Source organism: Fringilla coelebs, assembly GCF_963513975.1.
Source record: "Fringilla coelebs genome assembly, chromosome: 3".
NCBI classification, from domain to species: Eukaryota; Metazoa; Chordata; class Aves; order Passeriformes; family Fringillidae; genus Fringilla; species Fringilla coelebs.
In genome coordinates this window covers 81396873-81418876 of record NC_140030.1, presented here as the reverse complement: position 1 = coordinate 81418876, position 22004 = coordinate 81396873, and the positions used below count along the sequence as shown (strand labels likewise).

General features: G+C 38.1%; 1 protein-coding gene across 1 annotated transcript in view; it reads right to left on the bottom strand.

Moving 5' to 3' along the window:
- Positions 1-22004, bottom strand: part of SMYD3 (SET and MYND domain containing 3) — a gene marked incomplete at its 5' end in the record, with an annotated part of 379357 nt that overhangs the window by 333585 nt on the left and 23768 nt on the right. The window contains one exon of the mRNA XM_084203616.1: positions 1966-2029. Within this exon, the coding sequence (XP_084059742.1) occupies positions 1966-2029 (64 nt within the window). The remainder of the gene's footprint in view (positions 1-1965; positions 2030-22004) is intronic.

Below are 22004 nucleotides of genomic sequence, written 5' to 3'. Positions count from 1 at the left end.
AAGTGCACATATTAATGATTTGCACTTAAGCTACAGAGGCGAAGTAGGGCACAAAGCATTTGGTTTAGCTTTCCTAACAGCTGCTATAAAACAGAACAGCACAATGCAGAGCAGCACAATAATCTGGCTTATTAGAACAAATATGAATCAGAAGACAGGTCTCAAGAGCAAAGAGATCTGGCTGGTCTCAGTTTTATCTGTATCACCTGCTTCAAGTCATCAATCCCAATAAATTCACTGCTTTGACTACAAAATAACTTCTTTTTTCCTGTTATTCTCTATCGCTACCTAATATCACAGGATATTACATACATTAATTCAATATTAATTTATTTATATTAACAGTTCAAGAAATTATGTAACTGCCAATACACAGTGTGATAAGTGCAGACTACTTTTAGCAGCAGTAGCCTGTCTCACTGAAATCCCTACCTACTATGGATGAAATCCCTATCCCCAACCATGGATGGCTCCAAGCATGCAAACCCCAGAGGTGGAAGCACCAAGCAAAGACACTCAAGATGGCTTCAGGCTATCCCTTATGAATCCTTGAAGAATGTTCAGACAGCTGTGCTTCTCAAAGAGGAAGCTCCAATTCCTACCTCCATTGCCTCTACACTGAAGTAGAGCAGGTCATTGCATGACACCTTGCAGATTTGCTTTTGCAGGTCAGTGCCAGCAGTCTCATTTCATATCAGAGACCTGCCAGCAGAAGCTTTACCAATGACTCTCCTAGAAGATGTTTCAAACTTACCTTGCAAATACTTCAGTCTTTGATAGCCTTAATTGCCATATTTTCCTTATGATCTCTCATAATAAATCTACCTGTGGCATCATTATTGATGCTACAGTAAGCACCTAATGTGTGTTGCACACCTTTGCCATATGATGAATCAAAATGACAGATCTTCCTCTTTTCCCTCTCCATATGTTTTAATCCCCAAAAGGAGGGATTTGTGGGATCTTGAGAACACTACAGATTATATTAAAGCAGAATTGTTTATAGAAGCACATGATACATGACAAGATCAGCCCTGAGATAAAACACTTGGGGAGAAAGACCAAAAAAACCCAACCACTACCAACCTCACCCTCCCACCAAAAAAAAAAAAAAAAAAGAAAAAAGAAAACCACAGTGCAAAACTATGAGGAACCATTATTTAAAACTTCAAGTGTTCTATAAAGCAATCCTCTAAATCAAGTCAAATATAAAAGTTGAGATTTTAGGCCTTTGAGTTTTCACCTTTGAGAAATATTTCATAGGATAGGATCACAGGTTACCTCAGGCTGAATGGATCTATGGAGAGCTCTAGTTGCAAAGCAGGGTCAGCTCTGGGGCCAGACCCAGCTCAGAGCTTTATCCAGTAGGCTCTCCAAACCCTCCAACACGGAGATCACACAGACACCCTGGCCAGCCTGTCCCACCTCTTGGCTGTCAAGAGTTTCCTTGTTTCCCATGCAAACCTGTGGTCTTTCAACTTAAGCCTGTTGTCCCTTGTCCTTCTGCCATGCACCACTTTTCTCCTTGAAAAACTCCTCAGAGATGCAGTTTTCCTTAAAGCCTTCTCTTCTCAACAGATTCTTGACCCTTATTTCCTCTTAAAAAACTGGAATATACAATTTACCATTATAAAAAGTAATCCTGAAATACAAATTGTTTTGCTGCAGAATTGACTTAGAGCTTCCAGTCTACAGACAAGCTTAAGAATTATTCTTCCCCCTCTCACCAAGTACAGTCAAACACTACACATTTCAACTTATTTTTGTCTTTTGTACTTATCACATTTTTAATTTTAAAAATACTCAAATAAAACAAGCCAGCATTTTTACCCACCCTGTCCAAATCTACAAATAAATTACAGTGCAGAGGTATGACAACATGGAAAACATATGGAGACTCTATAAAAAAAAATTTTTGAAAGGCCTATTTTCTTAAACCCTTTACAGCTGTTATTTTTATCTTACCTGACAAGATCTACCACAGTATTTAGCAACCTTGCACTGAGAGCACCTGTGCAGATTTTCATTCCTGTATAGAAAAGAAAAAAGAAAGAAAAAGGGTTATAAATACAGATCAAGTTTTGTATTTATCCTTCTTACCTAACTAGCAATTTCCAAATACTCCAAGTCACAAAAATAATCCTTAAAACAAGAATAGTCTAAAATGCACTGTTATGCAAGAAGAAATTGTATAGAGTTATGTTCAAAGCTATAGTCACAACCCTTTACTTGTTTCAGTCAGCATCTCTGGGGCCATTTTGGACCAACAGGAAAATTATCAAATGTGCTTTTTATCATGTAGCTGTAACTCTGAGGAGCTTGATTTTGTAGATAACATCATAATTAGAGCTGTGCAATACAGCTAGCTAATCTATTTACTACCTGAGCCCTGTCTTAAGCAAGCATCACTATCTGTCTTAAACAAGACCTTGCTGTGAACCTGCGGCTGTGACACCCAATTTTATCTTTATAACACAGTCCAAAGTTGATATGTCAGCAGAAATTTCTATTCTAAGAAAATACTTCTGATCAGTGGACGATGAAAACAAAACAAAAATTCATGGGGGAAGTATAAAAATCCAATGAAATCTGGAAGGAGAACTACCAGACCTATACATTACAATCTAAAGGTTAAAAGCACCTCCTGACTTGTAGCACTGTTTTCTGATACTGTCTTAATTTAGCTATATGACTTAAGAAAACATTACTGAAGTTCTGTACACTTTTAGACTGTAAGTAAGCATTTAATGTGAAAGCACACACAGAGCAGATCTTGTACCTCAAATGTATAAGATATTTACTTTGAGGGAGTGAAAATGAGACAGATTTTGAGGCTTCCCTTCCCTTTCATTTTCTCATTTTCCTGTAGAAGATACTGAACATGATTATTCTAGTAACATTGCAAAGTGTTCATTCTCATTTCTTAACATGCAAGGTTGCTTACATGAGTGATGGTCATTAACTAGGCTGGGGAAACTCTGTGGGTTTTTGTTGCTGTTAAAACCAAAGGTGGGCAATTTACATTACAGACACAGCAATTATCTAGGCTCTGTGGGTAGCACAACCCTTACTACTTCCCCTGAGACTTCCTCCTGGCCACCCCTCTGATCTTAGTGAAGAAGCACAGGTACCTCACTCACTGCCACTAATCCCTTGTGAGCGGCACAGGGCTGAACATGGCTCCCTTACACCCAACAAGCTATCCCCAGGAGTGATTCCTCAGCACCCCCTTCTCCATCCTTCTACAAGGCAAGGAAAGAGGTCTCAGTCATGCCACTGTCCCCTTCTAAAGGTAATTTCAGTAATGGTATCTTTAGGTTGCTATAGAGTTTTACATTTAGCTGCCTCAAATTTTATTATATAGATTAATTCAGCTTTCCAATTTAATTGGGAAATATCTGTCTATAACAGCCCATTTCAAACTGAAAGGGTAAGTTTAAGTGGTCAGATGAAGGACTTCATTTTGCAAGGTCCCTGGTGTCTGCACATCAGTACCAGATGTGCTCTTTTCACTTGCACTTCCATCTGATGCAATGAAAAGATGTAATTTGCTGTTTCTGCTGTCACCAAAGGCAAACTCCTCTGCTGTCATCAGCCATCTAGAGACTGAATACCACAGAGTCAGGTTCCCAGACCAACTGCTTTACAACGTGGCCTTTTTTTACTTACACTGCTCAGTTGTTCCCAAATCTTAATTTCTCTGGGTGACTTCAAAAAGGTAGAACACTATCTATCCAAAGGCCACATGCAAACCAGACAGAACCAACAAGCCCACAAACTTCAATCTAGAACTTCTGGATAAACAATGTAGCCCACTTATTTCAGCTATGATGCCAAAACTGAAGAGGAGGGGCACACCACAAATATCATGGAGCATCCATCCTCTAGCAAAACCCAACCTCCCCTTTCCCTCAGGTCCCACAAGTGAGAAAGTAAAACTTTGATATATCAGCAAAACACCTATGTTTCAATTACTAAAAGTAAGAGCTGGTGCTTTATCTTAGGACTCTCATAAGCATTTGGGGAGTTTAGACAGCTGCATTAGTCAAAGATTAAGAAGACCATTATGAACAGTTCATTAAAATCAAGCAAAAATATTTTCATTTGTACTGCATAAAAATCCCTTTTTTGTCACGCAATATTTTGTAGGCATTTATACTAACTACCAGGAGAAAAGTAATTTATAAACATTTCAGATTTAAGTAGATGTTTTCCTACAGCATTCTTTGCCTTCCTACCTAAAAAGCCAGCCCTTGAGACAGAAAAAACTAGCAACTGTTGGATTTCTATAAACAATCTAAAATCTTGTACATGTACAATAGGGTTTTGATTTTTAAGGTGCAATGCCTGAGGATGATTTAGAGCTAGAAACAAGTGTGAAATCTTCATTTTGCCAGCTGGGGAGAGCTGCTTCATCTTCAAGGTTGAGCAATGACACAACCTTGACCACATTCTGGTAGAGAATAGGGTACATTTCTCTGGTAGAGAAAAGGGTACATTTCTCAACTTAGAATCTCAAGCAAAAACACTTTGAAGGCAGACTTTGTTTGTTCTACCTGTTATTCACCAAAACACAATAATGAGTTCAGAGTTGAAAAAGGAGCATGTGCAATTTTAGTCCCAAACACACTGAAGTACCACACAGTGCCAGCAGCAACAGGTAAGATGCAGATTTCCAAAGCAGAGCAATAAAACTTTCTGGATGCTTAATTGAAAAATCAATACCCACAACAATCAGAGAAGTCCTTCCTACAGTTTTCACATTCTTCCATGAGAAGGCTAGATGCAATAACCTTAATATACCGCAAGGATATCTGGCCTTGGTATATCCCTTGGGAATTTTCCAAGAGATGCCAGGATTTACAGGAATCATTAGTGTCAAGTCACCAACACATATTCCATCTTTCTTCTGTAACACAACTAGCAGATGTGTTGCCACAAAGCACCAAATTCCCTCAGCACCCTGGGAAGCTTCAGTACCTTACGTTAATATTTCCTTTGTATTTCCCTTGTCCCCAAGGGTTAACGATGCTGCAGTAACAAACACATACACAACAATCCAAGCACCACTCAAAACTGGAGTTTTTGTCAAACTGACACTTTAGTCAGATTATTTGAATAAGGTGACTCCCTCCTGGTGCCATTTAATGAATGAATTACCCATTCATCTTTGAGATTTCTTTGAATGACAAGTAGATGTAGAATGCCTGTCAGGGATTGGTAAAACTGCTAATGAAATCATTGCTTTCCCTGCCAATCCTTCTTTCCCCTCCTGGACCAAAAAAAAAAAAATTCCTTTGTATTTATAACATCTCTGGATGATGCTACATGGCATACTAAGTGTAAAACAGCATGATCTAAAGCTCTAACTCTTAAATCCTTCGTAGTCAGATTCACACATTCATATATAGAGGATTTATGTATTTTAGAACATTTTAAGCTAGGCAATTTCCCTGGCATATTTCTGTCCTTCTCAATATTTTATTGATGTCATAGGCTTTATTAAAGTAATTTTAAGGGCACTGTCAGATACTTCCATGCATTTCTTATTACCTGTAAACTTCACCTGGAGATAGTATCAGATCCCTTAAAAGGTATCTACTGCATTTCACCTAATGTGACTAATTTAATGGAAGAGAAAATGCACAAAATTTGGTCTAATGGATTCAGTTATACTTTAATCTCTAAAAACGTTTCTGCTGCAACAAAAAAGGAAAGATGCAGGAATCAAAAATAAATTATTAATTTTCCAACAGAGTATAACAAGATTTGCAAATTACTACAACTCCTTATGAAACAAGTGAGCATCTTGGCCTGTACTAAAACAAATAGCCAAAACAAAAAACAACAGCAAAAAAAGTAAACAGGGGCTGTCAGTTGACCTCTAATATAATATTATGGTCAGATTAAGAATCTTTCCTCTAAGGAATTTGGTTATTGCTAAATCTCGTCATCATTACAGTCTACAAACACTGTTTAGAATTAGCTCTTCCAATGTGCACCGAGAAGGCACAAGAGCAACACCAAATGCAGAGGTGGCTAGAAGAATTTCCAGGAGGGTGATATGGACAGGAAACAATAGAAAACTTATGAGAAAGGGAAAAACCAACTAAGACAGCTCAACTGGAATTGCCCCAGTGGGCACATCCTCCTCAAATTTTTTTTTTTCTGCTTTTTAACACATGATTAAAATCTTAAGAAGCTGAAGAGGTTAACCAGAGTTTGCCTGGACTAACAGGTCCTATCAGAGCCACACCTGCACTCACATAACTTAAAAAATACGTCCACTTCTAAAAACATCACATAATATTTTCTGCTTGCCAGGAAATGGCCTAATGAATTTCAAATACCACAACAAAGTCAACCAAACACAATTAGACTACTTAATTTATAATGGCAATGCATCTACACTTTTCTGCTGATTGCAGGCACTTGACTTTCAGCCCTACTCACAAGATAAGTGTCAGATACAACAGAACTGATTACAAGACTGCATTCAACATGCCTTTCCACATAGCTTATTCACACTTCTGCCACATCTTGCAGGAAAACAGGACTATCTCACACAAATCCCCTCCTGCATTTTTGTTGTTGATATTGCTTTTCAGTTAATAATCCTGCCCTGTATACATGAATGAAAAGAGCAGCTCTTTCCAACGTGTGTCAAGCTGACCTAATTTCCTAAACAAATTTTTAGACCTTTGCAGCTCAGTCAAGCCTGTCAAGTGCATAAAGTCTACTTGGGTTTTCTCAAGTATGTGCATTTCAGACCTGCCACAAAGTGAAAACAATCAATACCTACAGTAAGCAAAGAAGTCATTCATCATTTTAACTAATATGCCTCTGTCTTCTAATAATAAAAATAAAGTTGTGAAGAGCCAATAGCCATCTTACATTGGTAGATTGAGAGCACAGGGGTTAAGTTAAATGTAATTACAGCTTTCTTTCAACACCTCCCTCCCAATAATGAGGTGTAGCAACACAGTTGGTCCTCAGCTGCTACTGCACAGCTGGCTCCCACGGGCACCAGGCACTCTGGGGAAGATGGCTCTGGGGACAAGGATGAGCAGTGCTGAGGGCCAGGCAGCACAGCCCGGGGCATACGTGTCTGTAACACCCCAAATCCAAGCCCTGGGCAAGCAGCAACCCTGCAGCCAGTGAGTTGTGTCCACAGCAGGGGTGCCCAGCCCCTCTGGTGTCCTGGGGGTTTTGGCTCAGCCTGGCAGGCTCACGGCTCTCCCTCTGCCAGGACCCCAGACCTGCTCTGCAGCCTCAGATGAGTTGGCAGAGCAGAAGATGTCTTCCACAAGCCCCATGGCCCACAGCCTCTGAAATAAGGCTGCCAGGCTTTTCTGCCCTAAGGTTATGCTGGACACTGCTCTCAGGTCCCACCCTGGATCTAGGCAAGCATGAGTACACCAGGTCAGAATTCCCTGCTCCTAAAAGTAGTGAAAAAAATCTCCCATATTCTCCACATACACACTTCATTGGGTTAGGTATACAAATTAATATTTTTTAACCTGAGAGCAGCACTGGGAAATAGCATTCTGGGAGGTAGAATTAGACTTAAAAGATTGCAACTACCGCTAACCATCAATGATTAGAGTCATTATTCAAGTGAGAACTAAGACCTATTATATAAGGAAAACACACCTACTTTATTTCCAAATAAAATTATCATCTACTTCATACCTGAACCTTCTACAGAAGTGGTATTGCATTGTCCAGGTAAAAGAGAACGCATGAACAACCAAAGCACCTAACCTTTTGATGAAAGGTTAGTTAAGACAATTTGCACTCTAAAGGACACTACTTACTAGCAGAAACAAAAATTGGCACTCAGGATGAATCCCCATAACTTAAATCTTAGTTTCTGAAATCTTATTTGTAGCCTTTACTTGAATGCCCACTTGCTGTTATTTTCTGCAATTCTTGTTATACCCAGACATCCACTTAACACCCTGAAACATTTCTGCATATATTCTACGAGGAAAAATCAGAATTCAAATGGAGAGGAGAAAGATGATCCTTCTGCTTAGAATGGGTGTCAGTTCTGTTCAAACCTAACAAATATTTTTTTTTTATGTACTGTCTGTATTTGATTTTAAAATACACACTCCACTGATGCATGGATCATACAACTTTAGCTGACAAGAGCTTCTGCATCTTATTTTTTCTCTGGTTTTGTGTATTAGGTATATCTCCCATCATTCTTTTATGCATCTTTCTTTTCTTCTGAAGAATACCTGGTCAACAAACTGTGAAAAACATCTTCTAACATCCTCTAACCCTTCTGTAACAGTCCACAGTCATTTCTCCATTGCAGTATAACCTTTCCTGACAATCAACATTGGAATTTTAGTTTTTTCTTCTTTTGGAAGTTGCAGGAGCCAAAGTCAAGGCTGGGAAAAAAAAAACCCACCCAATAAAAAGACATCCAAGTGCTAGATTTCATTTACTTCTGTATAGAAACTGGTCTTTGTGTTCACCCACTGACTGAAGTATTGCCAAATTTGGGTAAGAAAGTGTTTATTTTTCAAAACCTCTCTGCACTATTTTGAAAAAGAATGGTGAGACATTCCTTGCTGAAATTGAAAAGTTATCTAGAGCCACAAAGATGTCGCTCCCATGGTTAAACTAAAAAAACACAAAAACAAACAAAAAACCAACCAAACAAAAAAAAAAACATTTATTGTTTTGAAAATCAAGACAATAGAAGTGTAGTACTTATTATATTACTTGATACAACCTAGAACAGAACTATACTCTTCTCCACTAAGTTGATAAATGGTGAAGTGCTTCAGACGTGCTTTCCAATAAAATTAGCGAAGGAACTTGTAAGAAGGAATACGAAAAAATATGGCCCTCAAATTGGCATGAAATTCAATCTTAACTTTGAATCCTACTTTTCCATTCTCATCCTACATGAAAATACCAAAAAAATCTCTCTACTAAAAGCCAAAATATTTACCTTAAAAGGAATTTCAGTAGTCCAAGGCCCTAAAACTCATTCAGAAGTGCTCAGCATATCCCAAAACAAGGAGTTTTATGTCCTAAAAGACAAGACTAGCTTTGGAACATAAGACCTTTTACATATATACATGTACACACACAGTGTATGTACAAACACACACACGCTTTATCACCATTCACAATGACTAAAACAAGCCTCATCACAACTGAAATCAGTGGCTCTGTGACAACACTGTCATTATCCCCCCAGCAAAACTCACAGCTGTCCCCCACTGAGAGCACTGAAACAGCATCACAGCAGAAGGGGGCTCCAAGAACACCAGGTGACTACTGCAAACTGTCTGTGGCACCTCCTTGCCCTGCAGAGCTACTTTGACACTGCTGCCTTCAAATCAAGGCCATCTCCAGGGCTCCCCTGCAGTGGGCATGCCAACACACCTCCAGCAATTTCAGGCTTAAACAGATTATTTTCAGTCACGCAGTACATTCATTCCACCTTGGGATTTCAATCAAAGAAGAAAGCCAAATACTAAGATTATATTTCAAAATATGAAAAGGTCATATCTATAACTTAGTAATCTGGAAAAAAGCTACATGCAATATTTTTAATTGCTTATTTCTGGAACATGAGGTTCAAATCCAATGAAGCTAAGTATAATAAAACATCCCATCTTTCATTTCTCCCTATTAAAATGATTAATTTTTTTCATTAATCTGCTGTATATCTAAGTAGTTTTTTCTTCAACAAGGTCAATGTTCCACCAAAACAAAGCTGTTACTCTAAAATATCATACTGATGTAAACATTTACATCCTGCTAGTATTACCTCCGGGATCATATGGATGTAAAATTTTCAATGAAATACAAACCCCTCTGACCCTCTCAGAGAAGAATATCTTCATGAGCTTTTTTCTTTTTTTAGCTCCTTTCTCTTCTTGACTACATTTATATTTTTGGCATAAACAATTTTTAGAGATCCTGCAATGCCTATTCACTTGCTTTTCTTTTTCCAAATGTGAACATCTATGCCCAAAAGATCTTTCATTCCCTATGGAACATATTTTGAAAGTGATGAACGAAAAAAAAATTATTTCAGGCAAAAATCTTTGACAGACAAAGTAATACAGATAGGCTGTAAATTCCAGTGCTTTTTGCCCTGTAGATTTAGAATTGGGAAAGGATATACATCAAGTGAACTCCTAATTTTCAACCTGCTTAGCCCTTGTGGTCAGATCACATTCAAGTTAAAATTCAAATACAGGTGACTGGAACAGAGTAGTCAGTTCTGCTTACTTATAAGCTGAAGAACCTGCAAAGGTAGAAAACAGGAGTAAAATGCAGGAAAAAATGTGCTCCTATCAAATAGCAGAGAGGGCAGAGAAACAGCTTGTTTCCAGCTCAGGTGCAATCTGATATTGTGAGGTTTCACAAGACATCTGAAGTGGTCTTGTCATGAACTCATAAAATCCCAATGAAGACTTTTGTATTAGAAGAACACAAAAATGTTCCTGACATCTGTAATTCTGCTTCCAATTTCGATCCAGCCCTCCAGTGCAGGATGGTTTCCTGCTGTGCCTGTTTCTCTTGTGACGCACCTTAAACACACATAAGTTTCCCTCAGATGAAAGCACTTCTCATATGAGTCCATCCTCAGCTCCTAGAAATGCAGACTATTCCTGAGAGCACCATTGTTTATCTCAAAACCTATTCTACACAACTGAGAGACACTGGGGAAACCTGAAGAAAGATCCTTTTTAGCAAATCAATAAACACCTGTAATAAATTTACAAATAGCTGCCTAACCAGTTCTCTCTCAGTTTAATTGGATGCACAATCTTTTAAATTACCATTAACTGACACATTCCATCATATTTTTCCTCCAAATCTTCTGCATTTTATCCCTGTCATTTCATTATCTCCAGCTTTGCAGGCATTTTGGTTTGCTTGTCACTGTTCATATTTTTTCTCTAATTTACTCTATTTCATTTCAGAATCTTTCTCCTTTTATAGATTACAAAGGCATTGCTTTTTTATCTCCTAGAAGTCTTATTTTTTCCCCACCAGGCTCAAATTTTTTACTTTATAGTCCTTCCAGCAATTCTCATATCGCATCAGAGTGGCACTTCCAAGCATTGATCTGAAAATATTTTACAAAGCTTCTTCCTATCAAGTGCTGAAATAAAATCTGTTATGTCACATCTCTCACTTATTTCTCCAACAGATTCTGGATGTCAATACAGAAGGGATGTCTCCCCTCTGTGTCCCTCCTTTACATGTCACTGAAAGGTGGATCCCATAGGTCCCACACTAACTAATGCTTAATTGTGGACATGTTCACCAGTAAGAACGAAGGTATTTCATATTAGCATAGGAACAGCAATGCTACATAGAAATGAACATGCAGAACACACATATTTACTACTGACTCCCATAAGGCAGTTAAAACCAAATTGTTATTTTCACAGAGCTGTGTTGCACTCACTGGAGCCTCAGCTGGCTCTCAAAGGTCTTTGTAAGGCTCTCCTGTGCTTTAGTTAACCTGTTTGTGCTGAAACTCCTGCAGAGGGCCCCAGACTCAGCTGAGCCACTGCAGGTTCAGTGCTTACAGCAAAGCCCAGGCAGTGCCCAGGGCTGCCCAAAAGGCACCTGACAGAGCAGAGGCCAAGCAGCCAGCCTGGCAGGGCACCACCACCCACCAGCAGGGAGCAATGAGGTACGGGAGCTCATTAGCAATCCCAGCACTATGTGTGCACTGGGGACACCAGTGGTTTTCAACACCTCTGCCAATTTTGCCACTGTAACAGGCAGGGGAATACCAAGGCTGAAGTGTGTGGTGATATTTGTTCACCTCTTGTTTGCTTCCTCCCCTTCCTCACTCTTGACAATGCCCCTACGGATGCAGGACGAGGTGCTGAACCTATTTCTTGCTCAATATTCTGAATTTAAGAGAGTCAGAGACATGGTGAAACTGGCCAAGGTGCTGAGACTACTGATCTCAGAAAGCCTCTCCAAGGCTGGAGCCTTCCCAGTCCAAAATAAACAGCTAAAGGAAGTCATAAATCAGTTCCACTTTAGCTAATACTTACTCTCTGTACTCTGGTGACATCCAATGGCTAAAAGCATAATAGATGTTTCTTCAGTTACAGAGAGCAGTTATCCAAGTTTTCCTTTTCCTTTTTTTTTTTTTCAGTAGAGATGCAAAAAAATAGTCAAAAGAAATGCCTCTAACTATAGTGACACCCATATAGTTTGAGAAGACAAAAAAAAGGAATTATAATTTAACAGCTGTGAGCCCTAGTGTTAATTTCCCTAAGTCTACTTCCCACCTATTCTAGAGAAACTTTCAGTAAGGAAAACCTACACATTCTTCAAAGTTTTCAAATTTGCCCATTTCCAGCAAAAAAGGTCTTTTTAAAGAAACCAGCCCAATTCCAAAATGTATTTTGGAGGCCCATGTCATCACTAGCTTTAGTACAATTTTTTTTGCAATTTAAATTGACAGTTTGACCAGGAAGGCATCAAACACCAGGAGTAATCCTGAAAATTTCCATTTCACTAATTGATGTGCCTGGGATATGCATATGCTGAGGCATGCCTGTAAATGGCAGCTCTCTCTCACAAACTGGTTCTGAAATTAGTACTGCTGCATTTCTAACTACAGTCAATACCTTCAAAAAAGAGACCTATTCAAACTAGGAAATGTCAAAATAACGTAGTGTCTCCCAGAAACTATTTTACACAGATAAAGCACAGATAATACTTGCAAATAAGTTTTCATAAATTCTTGTGGAACTGTAGAAATAAAGATAAAACTTGAACTACTTTTGTTTCATCTTGAATTTTTAATAAAAACTCCCATGTATTTTTCAGTGAAAGAGTCTCCATTTCTAGCTCATTTTATCAGGCAATAGAATAATGATGTTGCATCAACATGAGAAACAACCCAGTGATTTTAAAAATCTGAAGCTATTTTTTTAATATTTTAATTTTAAAAAACTATTTCTTAATTAAGTCACAGCCATTTCAGCATTCAGCATGCTTCCCCACACTTAGCTACCAGTTTTCATGTTTCTCTTACAACATTCCATAGCAAATGTTAAAAGAAGAGGAGCTGCCAAGCCATAAGATCCGTCATAAGATAAGAGATTGCAGTTTACCTTCCTGCTGATTTGTCCCAATGACAATACATCAGTACATGCTTTTCTATTTCAAAATATGCCACTGGTATTGAAGAAGCTTCAAATGGGCACAGACACAGCAAGGAGGTTTAAACTAATAAGGAAAATCACAAATTGATATGGATTTGCCACGGATTTTGCACAATTACCTAGTTAAAATTGGGGTTTATGTTCCAGAAGGTACTACTTTTACATCATTATAAGTCTTCAGTTAAATTTCATTTTCTCCATGGCCAAGAAATATGAGCCTTTAATCATTATACTGTAGCTTTAGCAATGGGTCAAGAGCAAAATCAGATTATTTGTTTCAGTTCAACAACCATGGAATGAGACTCTGCAGAGCACAGTACAGGAAAATGAGAAATATGTTATTCCTTATTTGCAAAGGAAGAAAGTGAAGGTTTATTGCGCTAGGCAATTGCTGGGAGAGAGCTGGAGATTTTGTTAATGTATGTCAGTGCTGATATGGCTTATAGGTATCAGTAAAAGTTAAATAATCAAAAGCAATGCTCTGCTTTGCAGAATAAAATAAATGCCTGCAGTATATGTTGGAGAAAAATGAGCCCCTGGTAATTTCTAAAGTCAACCATGCCTCAAATCAATGAGCTGAAAAAGCTTGTGGGAAGAAATGATCCACTACAACCACACTGTTTTATAAAAATTTCACTTTCATCAAGATTGCAAAATACAAAGTTTTTTAAGTGCATGCATACACATGAATATATTCTTATCCATACATATACTACCTCTATTGGCATTTTATTTATTGTGACTTTTCATCTCATATCTGCTATTTCCTGCTGTATCTATCTCCTGAAAGTGTTGCACTGTAACTCATCACCTTTTCTGAACATCCACACCACTCCTGCAGTAGCACAGTGAAACTCAGAAGAGGTTCCTCACCACCTTGGGCACCTGCCCCCTTCAACAGCTCTGCCAGCGCACACAAGTGACTTGTGCACACTGGAAAGGCGGTGCAGCATCACAGGGATCTACATCAACCCCACATTCAGCTCACTTCACTGCCTGAATTCTGGTCTCCAGTCAAACTCTACATCCAAATTGGTCACTTTGTCATTATAAATGGAGGGAGAGCCAGATGTTCTCCTGTGCATGCTTCACTCAAACACCCTGCAGCATGCCAACAGCTTTAAGTGTTCAGTCCCCACTGTTGTTACATGACTGCAACAGGTACTTAGGGTAAAACTGATTTGAGTATTTCTTATGAAAGCATGAGTTGTACAAAGCCAGGTTGTGAATGAGAGAGGCAGAGAAAATGTTCCTCCAGAGGACAGGTGCAAGACCAAGTGACTTGCAGACTGAGAGGCAAACATCCAACCTCTGTCGCTCTGGTTCCTCAGGCTGTGCAGGAAATACTTGCCCAAGGAGGTCACTTCCTAATGTCTGACCAAAAAAAAGCAAAGTCAAATTGTCAGCATAAACAGTAGGAAATGCAGGTGTAGTTTGAGGATTAGGGATTTTTGGTTTGTTTCATTTTAATCAAGACACTGGCTATTAATAACTGGGAGTATTTCTCAGCTAGCAAGTGGATTAATGCCTCTGATTAATTTCATACAGATTATTAAAACAGCTAGAAGAACCCCAAATTACACCTACAGTTTTAGCTGAATATAAGAACTCCACATGAAATTACTTGACTTCTCCTTCTGGTGGAGTTCTCAAAACCTGAATACACCATCTGAAAAAAAGATCAGTTGGGTTCATGAAGAAGTAGGAAAAGGAACACAGTTCAGTCAAGCACAAAAACAAGTCCCACAACTAAAATATTTGTGTGAGGAATACCAGCACTTAGGCATTTCTAAGTGCTGCATGTATATGCAATACTCTGCTAATACAAAATAAAAAGGAAAAAAACAGTCCAATAAAACTAATGACAAAAAGGTAAGGAATACCTTTAACCCAGTACAATGCAGTTTCTGTTACCATGGCAAAATTCACCTTTGAGGACCATGAGATTTCTTCACAGCAACAAAATTCCATTCAGTCAAGGAACCACTCAGATTTCAAGCCCAAAACCTAACCCAGATATGATCCACACTGATTTGGGTTATTTAAAGTAAACTGTATTTTGCAAAGGGCATGTAGTGTATATTCTACTGGTATGATGGCTTTCACATTGAGCAGGTTATGTTTAAAGAATATATGTTTGTTCAGGGCAGTCAATTAGAGAAATTACATATTTTTTAATTAAGTTGTGTTCTTACCTCAATATAAATCTTGTTTTCTTCCATAAAGCAGACTAAATTTTCAGTCTGTTGTTATATAGGCACTTCTGATGTTTTGGAGCACTCTTACTCAGCAGGGCTGAGTTGTGGCATCCCCTCTGCTGTGCACCAGTGTTTCTGAAGTCAGGCTAAGTGCATGCCAGTTCCATGTAATTAATAAAATGTGTGAGATTCACATCAATAACCGCTGAATTCTGTAGAATTTCTTTACATTCAAAACATTCAAAAAACTGAAAAGCTTCCCTTTATACTATTATATATAAGCATATATATATGCCAGGTGTCTCCCAACTCTAAATTGGAGCATATTATGGAAGACATTGGCACAGAATCATTTTTTGAATAAGGACCACATTTTTATACTTCATACAATGCTACTTTTTCACCTAATTTGATAAAAAGATCTCATCATGATACTAGGTCTTTGCACTGTTGAAGATGAGCCCTTCTTCAAGAGATAAAAAGACTCCCTAAGGCTTTGACCACTGCCTTCATTTAAGAACAAACAAAAAAAAATTCCACAAATTCAGTTTTTTGCCAAAAAAAAAAAAAAAGGCAAAAAACAAACATGATGAGGCAAGGACTGGTGAATCTGATGGATGAATCACACACACAAACATCTTATACTATTCTTCTATATTCCTCATCCTAAACTGTGCAGCAGCAATGTCTCAACCAATAAGAGACAGCAGAAATGCCTTAACCTACCTGACTGGGAAGGGGGTCATATTCATAATGACTTTCAAGAAACTTAGGTGGAAATCTGGATTACAGCATATTTGGTATTAATTGTTCTTGTAAAACTCATGAACTTTGAAAATGGCTGTGAACATTTTAAGTTAAGATGTGAAGTGAGTTTCCAAGACTAATTTGTGCTGGCAATGTCCAAGACAGAATTGCAAACAGATGTTCCAGGTCTGCCTGGAAAACTAAGGGATTTGGGGATAAAAGTCTTCTGAATGATTAAAGATATTGCCAAAATAAATAAATATGTGGTCATCTGCTAAAACTAAATATATACAAGCACATAACCCCAAACCAAAGTATAAATCCTATGAAAATATCAGACAGATTAATATAAACTAGGCAGTGCCAAAACAGTTGTTTTAGGACACCAGAAGAACATGGTACAACTCTCTTTTAGAGTGAAATTATTATATACTTAGTAGTGCTACGACTAAAAAACATTTGGGGGAAAAAAAGTCATTGAGATCTGGACTCTGTTAGCTAAGGATAAAAACAGACTATCAATTCATTAACACTTGTACATGGCCTTAGAAGGTGCTTTTATTTTCACAGGAACATTGACTTTGAAATGAAAATTAGTTTTTTTATAAGTGCAGATATTTTAGAGTGCTGGCAAGAAAAATGAAATGCTAAATTAAGTCCATCATTACATTTAGTTTCTGTAGTATTAAAATAACATATTCAGGACACTCTAAATTAATTGCAAACATAGAAACTGGCAGAATAAAACATCCTACCATCCTATAATCCCTATAATGTTTAACCAGAATGCTTATAAAAACATTTTAAAAAATCAGTTTATGACCATTTTTGCAGTGAATTCATGTCACGCATTTCAAAAAAGGAATTGCTTGTTCTAGGATCTCTCCTACTCCTAAAATTTTCTCATTCTGTGTAATTACCAAAAAATACAACTCTCCTAGTTATGACTTGAAGAAACCAATTAATTTCCCAAATACTTATTGGTTTTAAACTATTCAAGCACACTTTCTAAGATAAGAAAAATTTTGTTTATGAAAGCATACTCAGCATGTAAACATCGAAAAAATTTACAAATTAGCACTTTCTAGTGGAAAATGTGTTTGCTGGATGAGTGGAGAGCTGCAGATAAAAATACTGGATAAAGGCAACTAGGTAAATGAAAGGAGGAAATCCACTTACTCTGGGAACGAGAACTGGCACTTTCTCCAGTGCTGATTTCCAAGTCCAAAAGCCCTGACCTTTACAGTAGAATGCCATGACCTTGCTCACCAATGGACTTCTATTGTACCACTGAAGTCTTTAACAAAGTTTTCACCTACTACACTACTGCTGGATGAATGCAGCAGCAGAAAAACAAGTCACTCAACTGGGTCAGTTTCTTCCAGCAGAGATTGCTCTCCTCGGACCAGTGAAAAAGTAAATTAGCATTGACATCAGAAACACAACCTCCAGGTTTCAGGTCAGACCAGAGCAGACTGACTGTGCACTAATAGAATGCATAAAAAACCCCAATTTCTGATGGTGTTAGCTGGGGAAATTGGGGTAACTGCAAGCTGCAGCCCTTGTGCTGTGACCCAGCTGAAACCAGCAGTCAAGCCAGCATGTGAAAAGCTTCAGGCACCCGCAGTACTCTCCCATCAGTCACTCTGCAGCACAGAGACACATTCAGTCACACATTTTGTAACAGAAACAACCCCAAACCTGACCTTGGGAAAAAAGTCTTTTACAAAAACTTCAGCACTAACAGAAAGCTGTTTAAGTGATCACTATTCATAAGTCAACCACCTGCAGAAAGGACAGGCAGGAATTAGTCCATTCTCCAAATGTAAGACTCACGGACATATTGTCAACACCAAAGCTACAGGCATGTCTGCTTCAGGGATTAGGGAAACAAAGGGAAGAGGAAAAAGCAGGTATAGATTAGATCAACCTAAGGGGAGATTTCTAAAGATTTTCAATTCAAATCAAGTTTTGTGAGGACCATTCTCAGGACCCATTGTAACTCCAAGGAGAAAGCAGCATGCAGCTGTGGAGAGATGGTTACACCACAACTCAGCACAGAAATCACAGAACATATAAAACAATTAAATTTTGTGAAAACTTTTAAGTCACCATGTCCCACCTCCTGCCCAAAGCAGGGCTGACTTTCAGAGGCTAATCAGGTGCAGCACAATCTGTTCTGCTTAAATATAAGTGCCAATGAAAATTCCACAATCATCAACTCCACTGGTCTTGCTATCCATCTATATATTCATCTCTCTGTAATGAGTACGAACCATTTATTTGTACTGGAGAGTAGCTACCAGCGTGAGTCGAGTCACCAATTCCTCTTGGTGACATCCAGGAGACACTGACACTCAAATTGCCACCCTGGGATCCAAGAGCAAGTATAGAGAATCAAGAAAGAGTAGAGAGGGACAGAGCGGATCCCTCTTTGTGAGAGCTACTGGAAAAGATCATTATTTAGCATCAGTAAGCAAAGGTCATACATACACCACCTGAAAATCCAGTTCTTTCAAACTGTCTGAAGACTCTAAAGGAACACTATCAAGTACACATGACACTTTTCAACAGTCTCTTTCCATACCACAGAAGAAAGACAAAACCCACAAACAAAAAAATAAACCACAAAAAAATGGAGGGGAAAAAAAAACCCCATGCACAAACTACCACAAAAAAAAAATCAAAAGAAGCAGAAGAAAGAGATTCCTTTATATATTGACACATTTAAGAATATTACTGTTGGGGACAAATGGGTAGAAAATATAGCAACTAAAAGTAAAACTAAACCTCATTTTAAAAAATAAAAATCCATATATATATTTAATAAAATAAATCAGTATCTAGAAATGGCAGAAATTACATAATTTTTTTGGTAATTTCTGTAACCAGGAAGCTTACTATATTTAGGATAAAAACTCAAAGTGCTTGAAATTACCTATTCATTCAATAGCTACACAAATACTGTTAAAGAAAATAAAGCAGTTTTCTGGTGAAACAATTTAGCAAACCCATCTAAAAGAGGATAGGACATCCATATACAATTACATTGTGAGTTTGTGAGAGATTCTTCCATTCATCACACCAAAAAAGGAATGCTTATAAAGGTTAACAGGTTGGGAATATCCAAATTGACTTTGATATTCCACTACACACTCACCACCTTCCAATGACCACTGAACTGTTGCAGAATTTGTATGAATCAATGTTTTCTCCATGACCAAGATACAAAACTATGAAGACAGACTGCAATTATACAAATCTTTACTACAATACATAATTTTAAGACAGTATCTACTTACAGTAACAAGGAAGGGACAAACATATCCTCAACTATAGATGCTCAAGTGTCAATGATGGCTTAAATACAAGATGCAACCTGAAAACCTACATTCTCACATTGAAGATTATCTTTTGTGATACAATATTTGCAATTATGAAAGACAGCTTTCTCCAAATCCTACTCTGCCCCTCACTTCGTGGGGACTGAGGGGGAATTCCTTATTTTTTCCCCTGTGGCTGATCACTTGCAGGTATCAATGAATTTCACTTCATTGTTTTGAGTTCTATGCAACTGATTATTTTCCACTATGCAGGAAGAGGCAATGGGTCACTGTCATAAATGCTTCAAAACTTTTAAGTACTGTGGCATCAATTTCAATTCTGAACTCACATTACAGCAGGAATTTAACTTTTGTTTGGAAAGCAACAAAACAGAGAATGAAATAGGAAACAAGGTAAAAGCATCCAGCAAATGCAAGGAATAAGGAGGCAGACAAGAAAACCATCCAACTTTAAGAGACCCAAGTTCAAAAGAGCCCAGGGCAGCAATTTAGAGGAAGAGCCATAGATGTTGATCACCCACCCGGGCAGCAGACCAGCATTTGCAGAGACAGGCAACTTGGCCAGACTCAGAGCAACACCACCTTCAGCCCTCTGCCTTTCCACCACTGTTCAGTGAGCAAACACCACAAGAAATGCACACACTGGCACAGGGGGACACATCACCCTGCTTGCCAAGGACATGCTGCCTCTCCCTCTCACACAAAGGCAATTTGGAGCACTCCAAATTTCTCCTGCAACCAGTCCCTGCTTCCACAAAATCCTGTTATGTGCTGGAGGCTTCAATGAGCTCAAACACTTAGAGTATCACCAAGCCCTTTCAGTGGCACTGGCATTACACATCAGGCAGCTTGACTAAATTTAGTGCTACACAGGAGCTGCTTTAAAGAAAGACAAATATAGCTAACCTGTGAAGGTTTAATACTTAATGGAAGACGAACTCCAGAACAAACACAAGTCAGAACAGCAAGGCAGACTCCCAGATAGGCTTTGTAGTCATTTCATATCAGCTCCATTTGTATGTTACCCCACGATGTACTTGAATAAAATTTGGCAAGAAAATCTTTCAGCAAAATAACAGTTGAGCTGTGTTTGCATGCCCCACAGGAGTCACACAAGGACTGATGCTCTCAGTAATGTATATAAATGACTGCCTGAAGGTTGCACAGATGCTCCACTGTGCATCTGCACAGAGTATGTGGTCATTTTGAAAAGCCTTTTCCCAATCTGTTACGGAATACCTGTTTCTAGCCTCCTGACTTGGGGAATAAGCTTCACCATCAAATGGCTTAATGATAATTGCCTCATGTTCAATCTGTTAGGAATGTACTGCGTGATACTCCTGCCTCACTTTGAGGAACAGTTGCACATAAAGCAGAACTCACAGTAGCATTTAGGTAGATGATAAACATGGCAATTTCATACACTTTGGAGTCTGCACTTTAGTTCCTCTACACAAGTCATGCAGCTTTTAAAAAGTGATAAATTCTCCCCTCCAAAACAGCTCCAACCATACTGCCTGTGAGCACTAATTACAGACTAATCAATGGTAGCCCATACTCCTTCCTAAATGGCTTACAAAGAATGAATAATAAAATTTTATTGCAAATGGAAACAGATTACCTTATTAGCATAGATTCTGGGTCTGCATTCAACCATTTGCTATCAATGATAACAAGAATTATTCCACAGTAAAAATTTTTTGCTCTCTCTCATCAAATAGAAGAGAAAGCTGGGTATTTACTGCTTATGCATGGAGAGTTGAATGCAAGAGTTCTCAAAGATAACCTTAATCTAGCAGCAAGATGATTACTAAGAAAAAAAATAAATAAAGGCAATGAATGTACGATCACAAGGACAGAGAACTATTCACATGTTGTTGCTATGTCCACATTATTCCATTTGCATCCAATGATTTACAATGACTCAGGAGCAAAACATGTCCCCTATAACAGATAAAGCTGCAATAACAGAGAAGAATTAATTTCACACACTGTTACACTACCCCTTCTCTAATTTTTCAGATACACTGCCACTCTTACCTTAAAACTGGGGGGAAAAAAATAACGTCTTCAAAATATCTGGTATATTGTGGTGGTTTCACTTTGATTACCTTTTTTTTTTTAAGTACTGTTTCTTCAAATCTATATGTAGATTTGAATTTCACAGAAGCTGATGATCAGTCAACAGCTGCAGGTGATAAAGTCCATACTTCTGTCAGAAGAAAAAATGTTGATAACTTGTTTATTTTGTAGAAGACAGGAATGATTTGCAATTAAACTGAGTTTTGAATGCATCTAAATTAAGAACTCAGCTGCTGTGTAAGAACTGTATCAAAATAATTACATTCCAACTCCAAAAAGAAGGAAAATTATTATTTGAACATATATCCAGATGTGGATCTGGCTAAAGTTACTTTGTTTCACTGAATACTTTTTAATATTCAATATTGTAACATATGTGCATACTGAAACCTCTCAAATATTTACCATCTAACCACACTTGGCCAGAAATACTTTATATATGTAAAAGCTAT